Source organism: Cygnus atratus, chromosome 1, assembly GCF_013377495.2.
Source record: "Cygnus atratus isolate AKBS03 ecotype Queensland, Australia chromosome 1, CAtr_DNAZoo_HiC_assembly, whole genome shotgun sequence".
In the NCBI taxonomy this organism is placed as follows: Eukaryota; Metazoa; Chordata; class Aves; order Anseriformes; family Anatidae; genus Cygnus; species Cygnus atratus.
Genome location: NC_066362.1, coordinates 99455723 through 99470155, shown reverse-complemented (window position 1 = coordinate 99470155; position 14433 = coordinate 99455723). Strand labels below are relative to the sequence as shown.

At 43.3% G+C, this 14433-nt stretch overlaps 1 protein-coding gene across 2 annotated transcripts in view; it reads left to right on the top strand.

The window, feature by feature from the left end:
• Positions 1-14433, top strand: part of TBX15 (T-box transcription factor 15) — a 123000-nt gene that overhangs the window by 87598 nt on the left and 20969 nt on the right. Inside the window, exons 7-8 of one of the 2 annotated variants that reach the window (XM_035569584.1) lie at positions 19-116; positions 11996-14213. In XM_035569584.1, the coding sequence (XP_035425477.1) occupies positions 19-116; positions 11996-12780 (883 nt within the window). In that variant the 3' untranslated portion in view covers positions 12781-14213. Of the gene's footprint in view, positions 1-18; positions 117-11995; positions 14214-14433 lie in introns of those variants that run through there. The other variant, XM_050714719.1, reaches the window with a different exon arrangement.

Genomic DNA, 14433 nt, shown 5'->3' with positions numbered 1-14433 from the left:
TTTATTTCCATTCCACAGGACAGGGCTGGAGGCCATCATGGAGACCTATGCCTTCTGGAGGCCCCCTGTGCGCACCCTCACCTTTGAAGATTTCACTACTATGCAGAAGCAGCAAGGTGAGCGTACAAAGGGCGTGCAAAGAACTGCACAAAGAGCTGCAAAAAGAGCAGGGGAAGAGGGTGCAAGAGCAGTGAGCTCTCTTTGTGCTGGGGGCGAGGGGTCACACACCTCGTTGAGCTCTTAATGGCCGTGAAAGGACACAGAGCAGAGAGGATGGATGTCAGCTAGGAAACGCAGGACAAGCTGTACATTGTAAGGTGTGATGCAGCTGCGTCACCTCCCTGGTGTCCTCAGAGCTCAAACATGGAGCAGGAAGGAGCACAGTGTTGGGTGAACCAGTCCACATGCATGGCATGAGTTGAGATAAGCACAAAGAGAGCAGAGAGAGACAGAGGCAATGTTCCAGCATGTCAGGCATGTTGTTCACCGTTTACAATTAGAGTTTGCCATTTGAGTGGGAACCCAAGGGGAAGGAGTGTATGTCCTCTGGAAGCTTCAGGAGACCAGAAATGTGCCCTGTACACATCCCCCCAGGATCACACTGCCTCGCTTTCAAAACCCGGGGGCCTTGCTGGAAAGACTGTCAGTATGAGGCTGGGAAGAATTATTGGGTAGGCCAACTATTTTCCAGTTGTTCGTACTGTGTCTTTTCATAGCTTCTGCCCTTTGTATCTCTCATTTCTTAAACAGGGCTTTCATCTCTAGTTTCAGGCTGCAATACCATTTTTGTTTTGTGCTGATAGGATTTACCCACTGACTTCATTGCAGTTCTTTCTAGTTCAAAACACGGTCATCACTGTGAGCAGAGTATTGGTGCAACATATTTTTTTGTTTTGTTTTGTTTTTTCCTTCCCCCAGTATAAATGCAACAAAAGAAACAACCCAAAAGTGTCTTTAGATGTGACACCTGTGAGGTTAAAGAGTCAAAAATAAATGGGTGCCATGTGTAGCAGAGCACATTCTGCAGCCTCTTCAGCATCAGCTGGACATCAAACTAAAGCTTCCCTCCAGACCTTGCATCCACCTGGGGATGACGTGGTCTAATCCAGAGAGAGGCTGGGGGCTGCCCACTGGGCAGGCAGGATCAGGAGAAGATTCAGCACAGCATGGGGCAGGAGATATTTTGCAGAATCTCAGGGGAATGTGTGGAGAGGAGCACTTGTGGTGGGGTGTGTGGTCAGAGATGGGTTAAAGAAGGGATTCAGAAAGGTTTTCATCACCCACCTAAATAGAAACATAACAGCCTCTCCTCCTGATCACCCTTGCTGAAGCAGCCTCCCTCCTCTGGCGGCTGGCCGGCCTGTCTCACCTCCTATTTGGGCTTGCACAGCTCCCCTCCCCTCCCTTTGGTTATCAGATAACATCCTAGTGGCAAGTCCAGCTCTTGCTTACGTGGTAAGGTAATATTAGGAAAGGAAAATATTTAATGTATTTTTAGCTTGTTTTAATATAGTTTGGCAGCTGAAAAACCAGGAAGCAAGCCAGTACCCTGTGACCAGCCAGAGCAGTGCAGACCACCACCACTGCACTACAGACCACTAGGAATAGGGCAGCCCCTAAGGTTGTGTCCACAGGTTGGTCTCAAAACTTAATAACTTACTACAAAACAGTGCTCCTGAGCTTTGCTTGTAGCCAAGCAAAAGAACCTTAAGATAATGCATCAGAAATACTCCCTGCATCATAGTGCTCCCCTCTCCAGTGGCTGCCGTGCCATGCTGACCCTTGGTCTCAGCAATTGGTGCAAAGCCAAGGTACAAACACACCCTGTTTTAATACCTGGCTGCTGGGACAGCCACCAAAGGCCAGCACAAATACATGAAGCCTAGATGTGTCTGTCCACTGCAACTCAAGAGGAGTGCATGCTTACTGCAGTGAGCCAAGATGAGAGCAGTAAAAATGGCCACGTGCCTAGGAAGAAACATTACCAATGAGGAGAAAGTCATGGTTGTACGGGCTGGAGAGGGGGGTGGGGGAGGACATCATAGCACTGAAATAAAATGCTGCCTGTGGTGGATAGAAGAAGTAACAGGCTCCAGTTACATGAAGTCTAGTGGAGTTCTGGAACAGATTCCCTGCAGGGGCTCTGGAATTCTGCCCTGATTAAGGGGGATGGAGAGTCCCCCTTACTGTGGTAGGAAAAGTGATGCTTTCTGGGGCAGAAGCTTGGGACTTCAGAAGTATAGATATGGTGACTTTGCTGCTTTCCAGATGGATTTTTACATGCTGAGGATTGCTGTGGATTCTTATCTTTTTCCCCTCCGTATTTTTTTTTCATGAAATAAAAAGTGTTATGTACCTTTTCTAGAACAGTTTTGTCAAATAAATATAATTTATTTGATTATCTGACTTGCCTGTTAGAAATAAATGGTGTGAAGGATTTTTAGAGAACATTTAACTTAATGCCACCTGTGCCAGCTTGAAAAAGTTAGCATTAGTGTATTTGAAGAAATGAGTGGCAGGCTGATCTCAAAGCTGATGAATAAATGTGAAAGCTGATGATAAACATGAAAACACCATCCAGTGAGGACAGTCCCAGTGTTTCGCTGCAAAGACTGTTTCCTGGACTAACTGGTCCAGAGCCAAATAAAACTGCATTTGCTAAAAAGTGCAAATCTCATAAAGACTGCAAAGTCATCAGTAATGATGAGGACAGGGGTAAGAAGAGCAATAGGGATAGCTTGGTAACCTGCACATATTCAAACAAAGCATGGCTTTAAGTTCAGCCAGATACAATATCAAGTGTCTAGGAACAAAACGTAGGGGGTACATATCTACAGAGTGTGCTGGAAAGCATTGGCACTGACAAGGATTTGGAGGTCATGGTGGATAAGCCACTGCACAGGCAAAGGGATAATGTCTGTAACACTGTGATGAAAAGGGACATGCAATCTTTGGTGTAGAAGAAAAAAAAAAAGTGGGAAGCAGTTGGGAGACAATTTCCTGGCCGGGAGCTAATGTTATAATATGGTCTTCTACCGTTTGAATTTTTAAAGGATGGAAAGAAATTAATTCAGTGGAAAGAAAGGTAGAATAATGTGTTGGCTAGAGAATATGCCTGAGAATGAAAGCTCACTTTGCACAGTTAATCAAAAAGATCAAGAGCTAAACCCTCGTGGCCTATATTATCTTGCTGAGTAAAGAATATGTGTTAGCTGCGTGTCACTCATCCTTAATAGATTCCTGTAACTGAGGTTTTCATGCTTTTATAGCACAACTTTGGGAAACACTTCATTCAGGTGACTCTGATTTTTCTACTGTAATTGAATATTCATCCCTTTTTATGGGATGTAATGAGATAAGCAGAATACAAGTTCTTTCCCATCCACCTTCTTAATATAATTAATTGTTTTATAGGTTTTTATGTCCCTCTTCCATGCTTCTCACAGTGAATAGAGCCAGTCATTTCATTTCTCTTCTATTGGGAGGTTTTCCAGGTCCTTAATCGTTTCTTTAAAAACAAGTCTGCACAGAATATTCCAGATGCAGCCACATGATACAATTATCTAAAGGTATTATAATTTTTTCCACATTACCCTTTCTCTTGTTAAACATGCATCCTAGTGTTTTGCTCATTCATTTGGCCTGAGCTATATGTTGAGCAAGGGCCACAGCGACACAGAGAATTGATACTCAGAGCACTGTTTGCAGCTGTTTCGTACAAGGATTAAATAACTTTCTAATTTACACAATGATAGGTTTCAGCTGCCGCACAAGCTGGAGAGCCTGATACCACAACCAGTAACACAGATGTCTGGTGTGGCTGGCACTAGTGGTCCACAAACTTTATTTCCATTTCTCACTGGTGTAGCCAAGAGCATCAGCAAGCCTCTGCAGGTCTGTGGTCGTTGCAGTCGCTGTGTTACCCTACCAATGAGGAGAACATGTCATTTGTGTCAGTGAACCCTCCTGACCTGAGCACCAAACCTCTCTTTTGGAGCATGCAATGCAGAAGTCATCACAGGTTTACTAGAACAAGTACCATGTTTGACATAGTCAGAGCACAGCTGCAGCCAGTCTATATAAAAGTCCCCCCAAACAAAACCTTACAGATGATCAGAAAACAGCAGTTTAGGAGAGGCTGACCTTCTGGAGAATGATGTCACCCGCTCTGCAGTCTACTACTTATTACTAGGGAAAAAGGGGGCTTGGGATTATTGAATACACATGGCAATGAGATGTGGGGAAAGCCAAGAATCTATTAAAGTCTTTAATTGGAATATATTTTCAAAATTTAGATTGAACCTCATCCAGATTCTCATTATTAAAAATATGTGGCTCAGTTTCTTGATTTTAACAGGGAACATTAAAAAAAAAAAAAGAGAGAGAATGGGAAAAAAGAAAATAGGAGTTCCAGTAACTCTGGGTTGTGTCACTTTCCAAGAGTAAAAAGAGACATTGCTGGCTCCTATATGATATACAGTTTCCCACAGGATGTTGAGATGAGCAGATCACTATCAGTGACTATAAGTTTTGCCAGGACATAGAGACTAGATAGACACTGTGACAATATTAGAATAGTGATCAGTATCCAATCCTTCCTATGAAAGCTGATGACTTTGGCAAAAAGTAAAATTAAAACTACTGGTGAGAAGAATTGCATCCTAAGTAGGACTTCAGGACAAGTATGAGAGTCACATGATGTGGTATATCCGCAGGTTTACAGAACATAAAAATAACTTATCCATTAAACTACTGTTTTGATACATGTACACCAAATCCACGAGAGTCAAACATCTTAGCTCCAACTACTGAACTCTCAAAGCAGCTTTTCTTTCAAGTGCCTTTCACTTGCCTTTGCTGATGCCCCTCTACTGCTTGCTTTCAGTACATTCAATCTGTTCTCCATCAAGTTGAGCATCTACATTGATCTTATCTTGGAGATCTCAGGTAGGTAGGCCACCCATTAGGCAGTCTGTAAAATCATTAATGGTTGTTGAGCTTAGCATCTAAAGCTTGAAATATGTCTAATAGGGCAGAGCAGAGGCAAAGAGGGGTGTGCTCCTCTTTCATAGGAGAGCTCTTGATGTCTCTGGTAGGATACAGCAGCACGTGTACAAACTAGCATCTGAGCACAGCTCCTACCGTCTTCCTTTGAGAGAACATTGTAATGCTGCAGTCTCATGCCAACAAGGATATGCACAAAAGGCTCCCTCTCCTCCATGTGGAAGAGGTTCAATTCACCTATTTGCTTCTGGAAAAGAACAGTATTTTCTTGTAGTAGTGGTCAGTTCAGACAGATCTTAAGGCTGCATGATGTATTAGCAGATGGGAGACAGATAATCTGAGCTGAGGTGTTGCTGTTTTTCCAGCTTCTCTATCTATAAACATTACCCTGTTTCTGCAGGCATCACCACTGTCTTGCCAACATTTGTCTGTACTGCTTGTTACTCACTTCTCCTTTGGTATATTGTTCTTGTTTGGCGTGGTGTTCAGAGAGCTGCCCTAATTGCACCCATCTGCAAACAATACCATGAATGCACAAACGTGTGTTGGTGTAAAGTGGAGGTAAGCCTAAGCCCTCCAGAACTTGACATCAGAGGCACTTCAAGGCAGAAAGTTCTTCTTGGCTTTGTCTGAGACCCCAGATCCCCAAAATAGTGTCTCCCAAGAGAGTGGAACTGCTGATGTCAAAGGAAGCTGAAGAACCCATGAATACATCTGCTTGGCCACTTGCCTCCTGACTGCAGCCATCAGTTCTTTCAGCAGTGCCACCAAGACAATCTGGATGCTGCTTCCTTTTTGAAATCAATTGTGAATGGTCTAGGCTATTGGCAGGGGTCAGATGTATGGGTTTGGTCTCAATTATCTTCTTGATTCTGTTGACCTTGAAGAGGAGATTGAAAACAGCAGTTGTTGCCAGAGTTATTGGGATGGAGTGCTGGTTTTTGCTGCATACTTCACATGGCTAGTAGATTGCCTCATTTAAACAAAGCAACAGGGAACAAATGGTTCCAGCTCCATCTTGGTAGAAATGCAGACAGTTTTTCTTCAGGGAAAGGGTGTTTCTGGTGCTCCGAGATCTCATTTTTCACAGTGAAAATAAGTTAAAATACCTTCCCAGCTGTGACATGAGTGTCTGTGAGTCAAAGTCTGTGCTACTCCATGATGACCTGAAAGGAGCCTGAAGCAATCTCTTATTCCAGAGAGGTGTTTACCCTGAAGCCTAATTACTGATGCCTAAATCTCTGTTATTCCATGAATGTCGATCAGATTTCACATGAAACTAAGGAGGGCAAAGGTAATTTGAAGGTTTGCACCATTTCCTCAGAGTGGCATGTTATTTTGTTAAAAGTAGAATACGGTATGTGCTTTGAGCTTGACACAGTGCCATGACATTTTTTTCTCTATTCAGAAATTTTGATCCACTATGCTTCCAGGGTTTTATTGTTTTTACCAATTTTTTTATTGTCTAATGTGCTGGAGCTTCCAAGGCCTATGTTGGACCAACGTGGGCTCCACCAAGAATGGAGGAAAAGGTTCTCAATTCAGTTTAAGGTAACTTTTGTTACCACCAAAGGAATCACCATGATGTCAGTTAATCTCAGCTGAAAATTTGCAGCATATTCTGCAAATTTCTTTGCTACTGTAGTGATTTTCTGAAAGGTGTGTGTCAAAAGGAGTCCTTTTCATCATCCTTTTTAATTCAAAGACATTTTCTGGGATAGCTTCCATTCTGTGACTCACACATCAATGTCTGTGCCCAGATGTCAGTTGTACAGGTGAGAAACGGTGCATATTTATCACTGGTGAGCAATTTTCTCTGCTAAACTGGGGGGCTCATCATTCTCCAGTCCTGATTTGTCTGTATCTGAAGAAAAGAAACAGGAAATATTTCAGTAGGAACTGATGTTCAGTTCAGAAAAATGGTGTGTATGCTGCTCTAAAGCTGTCTATGCACAAGTCAAAGTCACATCCAACAAGTCTTTTGAGACTGTGTGGAGCTGGCCCCACAAACTATATTTACGTGAGAAACCATTGTGCTAAAGTTAGCCTGTGGGGACTTGGAAGGGGATGTTTTCGCTCTTGGGAAAACTGTCTTGGTGCTCTGGATATAAATGCAAATTGAAAACAGAAATCCTGAATTGTAACTTTTCATAGTGTTTGTCCACATTAGAAAAAAGTGTTGGTTTTCACTATTAGATCTTGAAAGTATTTTATTTTGGAGAATGTCTGAGCCAAGCCTTATCTCTAACTTGCTGACTGGTCAGTTTGTATTGCAGAATCCATAACAGCTAAAGAGAAGTAAAATATAATTCTCAGTTGTTCTAGATTTACCATTAATTCCAGTGATTCCCATAATTTGAGGCAAATTTATTAAAAAATCCCTCTCTATGATTTACTGAACTTAAAGTTTCCTTTCATTCCTGACTTTTGTCCCATATAATACATATTTTCCCCTTTAATTCTATCGCTGTAACCATTCTTTCTGTGAGTTATATCTCAAAGAAGTACAAAGCAGTCTTTATGTTTCCCCTACCAACACAACAATTTAACATGCTATTGCTTTTGGGTCTCATTTGAGCCTCTTAAAGATTTTACCAGCAGTTTCATAATTTGATAATTGGCCAAAAGCTCTAGAGAGAAAAAAGGCAGCTACACTGTGAACACAGAAATGGCTCTCCTTCCCCTGGAAGAGGGAAGTTTTCAGTCCTTGATACTGGGAAAGAATGAAAGGAGACTGCAGCATGTCATGTACCAGGTGGCCCTGCCATTCCTCAGTGAGAGACCTAGGAGGAGACATCGAAGTTGTTAGTTTTCCAAAGTGGTGACAGGGGAAATCAGAAAGGATAGTGGTGGCATAAGAAGGATCTTTCAGTCCTCCTGAGGCTTCTAGATTGGAGTTCAGGAAAGACAGGAATGGGAGGAAGACCTCAGAGTGTCAGTTATGCTTGCAAGACAAAAGTTGTCAGGAAACATGGGAGCAGGAGTGACACCTGATTTGGTGGTATTTAGACACCTGGAGATGCAAGTAGGCATCAACCAAGACTGAGGCATGTGCTGCATGAAACAGGACTAAATCCAGGCTAGTACGAGGCCTGGATCTTAAAGGACACAAGATCAGTTGATTTATAGTAGCTCCCTCTGGCTTCATAATCTATCAGTCTGTCAGATCACCTGGCAATCTGCACAATCTCTCCTTTATAACAATCTCAGATTTCCATCTTTGGACAAATAACTTAAATTTTGTTCTTCCACCAAAGGTACAGGAACTTGGAAGATGGAGAGAAAGATTTGTAAGCTATACTTAGAGTGCATGCACACATGAGTACACAGAATGGGAAAGGAATCTTACTTCTTTGTTCAAATTTTTTTCCTGCGTGCATACCACCACATTAATTTACTGCTGCGTCCAAGAGTAGAACATTGTGAAAACCCATGAAGAGTTGGGTTCTCCTATGCTTTACAAAAACACTTTATGTATATGTACATGTCCAGACATTTCAGGAGTAACTTAGGGTACATCTACATGGGCAGGCTCCCCTGTCTGTGCTCCATGCTGGCCAGACACATGCCAGCTCCCAGCCAGCTCCATTTGGAAAGCTGGAGAGCTGTATTAGCATGGCTCTGTGCCCAAGTGAATATAAGCTGCCTCTCAGGAGGGCTTATTAGCTCAAGCAAAGTGCCAGGAGAACTGCAAGCCAAATGAATGACTAGTAGCTACAGCCCCTATCCTGCACCATCAGGTGCTCAGGCACATGCCTATCACGTGGTGAAGATACCAGCCGGTCAAGTGTGTGTCAGAGAAGGGGCTGTGGTTTCTCTAGGGCAGCACTGATGGCTCCCAACTGTCTGGCCTTGAGGCTATGCCGTGCTCACATCTGGGGGGAAGAAGATGGTGGAGCTGAGGCTGTGTGCCAAACACTGTCCTGCTGGGCTGAATATAGCCTCCAGGCTTTAAGCTGGCCATGCTGAACCTGCCACCCACATCTGTAGACCTGCTAGGCTAAAGTAGCTCATATGTGGAAGCATGCTGAGCTGTTTAACAAACATTTACAGTCAAAGAGAGAATCACTTTGTACATGAAAATGTAAAATCCTAAAGACAAAGCATCTTGGGGTTCCCACACTTGTTAGAAAGTTATGGCACAGGCTCTGAGAACCCTCAGCCACACCTGTCCTTACAGCGACAGGGAATACTGAATTATGTCTGTCTGAGCCCAACCATACCAACAGCTGGAGGCAGCTGATACAGTCAGATAATGGCAGTGATCGAGTTGGAGTAGAGGACCGAGAGGCTAACTCAGCTGAGATGAGCAGCATCCAGGTGTTGCATAGCTCAGTGTGAGTGGTGCTAAAAGGAAAGCTCTTTACCCAATGTTTAGATTTAAGAGTTGTTCATAGAAGGCAGGCTAAACTGACTGGGTTCACTTGTTCTTCTAACCATCTGGGCATGTGTGCAGTTACCTGCAATCAGCTGAAGGGCAGTAATTTCTCAAACTACTCTAAAGCTCTTCTGTGCAGTTGTCTGATGAGATTCTGCTGTTGTACAAGGCATGGCATTGAAGTAGCTTCAGCTTGTGCTTGCTCACCTCCTGTGTACTAAGTAAGGACTTCATGGACTGAGAGTCCCTGAAGGGAGGAAGCTCTGCAGATGATGATAGCAACTGATGTCTGGAAATATTAGCAAGGAAAGTACACTGTGGTGGAGTCCAAAGTGTGGTTTATGTACACCTTTCAGACAAAGGAGGTTGGGATAAGTTGTGGGTCAATTGACTAGTGTGGTGTCATTCATATGAGAAATCCCAGATAATTTTCCATGAGCAATTGCTTCAGACTCCCTTGGCATTGATGCTCTCCTTTTTACCTCCCTCTTGCCAGAACTAAAGTAGACTTTATAATGAAACTGCTTATGTAGGGGCACACATTCCCTTCTGCCAACCCTGTTGCAGTTTTGACCACCCATAACAGAGAGACAGGGAAAAAGGCTGAAGGAGGTACTCTCTTAACCTACCACAAAAAAAAATTAATCAGAGATTATCTGTCAGAGACTTTAAATTAACCAGGGAATTGTACCTTTTATAATCAATACACAATTAGAAACACACAAAACATCTTTGAACTCTGGAACTATAATGCAGTAGCAGGTTTGAGCATTTCAGCATTGTCAAGAAGAGAATATAGAGAATTCATGATGATATTTGAAATTTGAAAATTTCTTTTTAATTCTACCAGAGATTTGACACAATGTTTCTCTTTTAGGCTTCTGACAAAAAAGACAAAAGAGTCAGTGGCATAGCAATAAGTATTCATCCCCATGGCTGGTAATGGGAATGATTACTTTTGACTTAGAAGCACAGAAACTTGTATTTTCTTGATGCTACCTGTGTCACTGCAGCCAGTCTAGGCTGTGCTTAGCCAAGGCTGCCTTTCTTCTTCTTTACGGCTTTTGTTTCAAAAAAAAAAAATTATTAATTTCTCAAAGCTACATTTTCACCCTAATGACCCATTAAGTTTTATCCTAGAAGTGTTAGAAAGAATCAGATATAATTCTCACCACCATATAGTGACACAGAACCTGTCCTTCTAGTGCATCTTATCCCAACCATCACCCCGTCTCCTTTCATCACACAGCATTGTTCTCAGTTCCTCCCCCTTTTTGCATCAGACCTAGACTGGTCTCAAAACCCTGCTTTGTTTCCACAAAGCAACCAAAGATAAAGTTGCCCCTTACTTTGGACCATCAATGTGCAATCTCTGCCTTGGTTAAATTTCAGTCACCCACTCTTTTCTAATCCCTTAGTCTCTCACCTGTCATCTTCTAGCCTTTCCAAAATGCTGCCTTACCCAAAATGCTGCCTTACCAGTTGTTTTCCTAGTTACCCTGATACTACTGATCCACCAGTCAACTCACTTCACCAGCACCTCTTTGCTCCTTTTACAAGAACCTTCAGTGTTAGTTGCTGTAATGCAGAAATGGAAACTCATACAAAGAGAATCATTCAACTGAAAAAAATATAAAAGAAAAAGAAAACAGAAAAAAAGTTTCACACCAGAAATCATTCCCGTAAGCAGAGAACTGATTTTCCTGGTTGACCACAGAAACTTTCTCTAACTCATAATCTTGGCTGTAATAATCTCTTCTCAAATTCAGAATTGTGACATCAGCTTCTTCATATCACATACCTTCCATTTTTTACTGGTGGTATTACATACTATTGTTTTCCCCAAGTAAGAACATGTGAACATCCCTGCTGTGCAAAATAATTAACTCTACCATTATAACTCTACCAATAATAATGTATTTTATATATATATATAGAAACCACAGACAAGCGTATATATCAATATTTTGTTAACATCAGTGATACATCATATGGAATCCATTTTAAAGTTAAAACAAGAGTAAAAATCCTGACACATCCCCTTCATTGGCTCCGTGGAACAGGCTATAGCTCGAAACCGTGTCCATTCATTTTAGTGTTACTTCTGGCTTAAATCAGTACCGCTGCACCACGAGCCATCCAAGAAAGCTGTTGAACAGTGTAGAAGTCCAACATGTTTTCAGTCACTTCCTGCCACAAGCCCCCAGAGCAGATGATAAAGCATGTTTGTAGCGGGGCCATACAGTCTGCTGACTGGTGGTCTTCCTGGAGACCAGGAGAGGAGACAAGGCAGATCTCTTGACTGATGGAGCTGTACTTCCTTGCGGATTTCCCCCCTGCTTGAATGCTCTGTGGCTTGCTTGCTTCCTTCTCCTATTTTACAAGGAAAGAAAACCCCATTGAAAAGCAAAATCATAACAAAAAAAGCAGCAGGAAAGACCAAGGGATGCTATTAATAAAATGAAGGCCCTTGCCAAGACAGCCTGAGTTTTCCAGCGGCCATTTTACCACCCTTGTTTCTTTATTAAACTAAGCTGTTTCTTAATGAGACTGTCTTGTTTTGCACATGTGATCCCAGGCTCTGAACATACTCCCATGTGTTTTGTTTTGCAGGAGGCAGCACAGGCACCTCCCCAACAACCTCCAGCACAGGGACTCCGTCACCCTCTGCTTCCTCTCACCTTCTCTCTCCATCCTGCTCCCCTCCAGCCTTTCATCTGGCCCCAAACACTTTCAACGTTGGCTGCCGGGAGAGTCAGCTCTGCAACCTCAACCTGTCCGACTACCCCCCGTGTGCCCGAAGCAACATGGCTGCCCTGCAAAGCTACCCGGGACTCGGTGACAGCAGCTACAACCGGCTGCAGAGCGGCACTGCTTCTGCCTCACAGCCCTCCGAAACCTTCATGCCTCAGAGGACTCCATCTTTGATCTCAGGAATGCCTACTCCTTCTTCCTTGCCCAGCAACAGCAAGATGGAGGCCTACGGCAGCCAGCTGGGGTCCTTCCCCAGCTCCCAGTTTCAGTATGTCATGCAAGCAGGCAACCCTGCATCCACCTCCTCCTCCTCACACATGTTTGGTGGCAGCCACATGCAGCAGAGCTCCTACAATGCCTTCTCCCTGCACAATCCCTACAACCTCTATGGATACAATTTCCCGGCTTCCCCAAGGCTGGCAGCAAGTCCAGAGAAACTCACCACTTCCCAAAGCACTTTACTCTGCTCTTCCCCGTCTGGGGGGGCCTTCGGAGAGAGGCAATACCTTTCAACAGGGATGGAGCATGGGATGCACATGATCAGCCCCCCCTCCGGCAACCAACAGACAGCCAATGCCTGCGACAACAGACAGTACGGTGCTGTTCAGGGCTCCTCCTCACAGATGTCTGTGCACATGGTCTAACAAGCTGTGCCTCTCCATGGCATCGAAGGCAGTTGGACCTTCATTGCTTCCATGGGTATACCCACCCCAGTACCTTTTTGCCTTCAAACTTATAGAGGAACTAATGTAATGATAAATAAGAACACAACCATCTAGATATGCACCACCAAACCTTGTGGAAAGCTTCCACTGACAGCCATTGCAGTTTGTTGTAACCCAGGGCCAATGGAGCTGCCATGGAACATCTGCTCTTTCTGGACATTGCAGAGAGAAGGGCATGACTTCGTGAGAAGCTGGAGTGAAGCAGCCAAATATACAGTTTATGCATTAACTCTCAGCTAGTGTGAGCTCCTGGTGTGGAGGGAGCTGTGTCCTTGTGTTGCCTTCTCTGGGTGTTGAACAAAGGCAGTCTCCCAAGATTTTGTCCTCTCGAAGCAGCACTGCTCATGAGGGGCCAAAGCTTTAAAGGCCTTTCCCTTCCTGAACTGTCCCGCACTGCTGGAGCTGCTCAGCCTGTTTCTGAAGCCATCAGTAGCCCGTGACCCCTTCTCCTACTGTAGCACAGGATTGGCACTGCTGAACTGGAGCTTCTCCTCCCAAAAAGGTTTCTGTATTTTCGTGACAGCTCTGCTTGACAGCTGGTTTCTTTGTGAGGGTCAAGCCTACCAGCACTCAGCCTGCAGACAGAGATGGGAGAGAGAGGAGAGAGAAAAGTTGTAACTTCTAAGTGAACCTCAGACATAAGCAGAGTTGGAAGCTTCACACAAGCATCTTTGGAAAGATGCACAGGGGGAGAGAGAGCTCAGCTCTTGTTGACATTACCCAAAGGGATGCATCCAAACCAAAAGAATGACAGCCTCTGTTGGGAACATGTGTCCTCTAGCACTCAATTCAATGGGAGGAAATTCTCCAGACTGAGCTCACAGGGAAGAGCAATGAGAAACGAGAGCTCTGCTCTACAGCAGTACAGCTGGCCTCCCTTACCTTGCATGCAAGAGTTGCCATAGAAAACCATTAGCATTTCAGTAACAATGAGGTTGAGTATTCTCCAACCTCCTGCCTGCCATGTGACCTCTGTTTAAGCAAATAGAAAATAGATCATTACCTTTCAACAACTTTCTTTTCTGTTTTTTTCCTTTTTTTTTTTTCTTCTTCAAATCCTTTAAAAATAAGAAAACAATTGTAGCTTGGTGCAAGCTATGCATTTAAGTTGTGTGAAAATGCAAATACCAAGTAACAGAATACAGATATTATTGAGATTTGTTGTGAGGTGTTGTAGATAAATGTATTTATATGCCTAGTGGGGGAGTCAATATTATGAATATAAAAGAGGGCAATAAAAATGGTATGTAAAATATGTATGAAGAAAAAGGTGTATAAAGATTTGCCCTATGCACGGAACTCTGTTTCTAAGTGCCAAGCACAGAATGCGCTAAATAAATCTTTGCAATTATTCCCTTTGTGTTTTTTTTTCTTTTTTTTCTTTTTTCTTTTTTTCTTTTTTCTTTTTTCTTTTTTTTCTTTCCTATCTGTGAGGCTTCCTTGGTGGTCTTCTAAAGACAGACATTTTCGAAGTACTGCCATGCGTGTTTACATCATAGAGGAAATGGTACAAAATTATGAAGTCCAGGTACAACACTTAAAGGGAGCACAAGCATGTACATGGATGTGTGT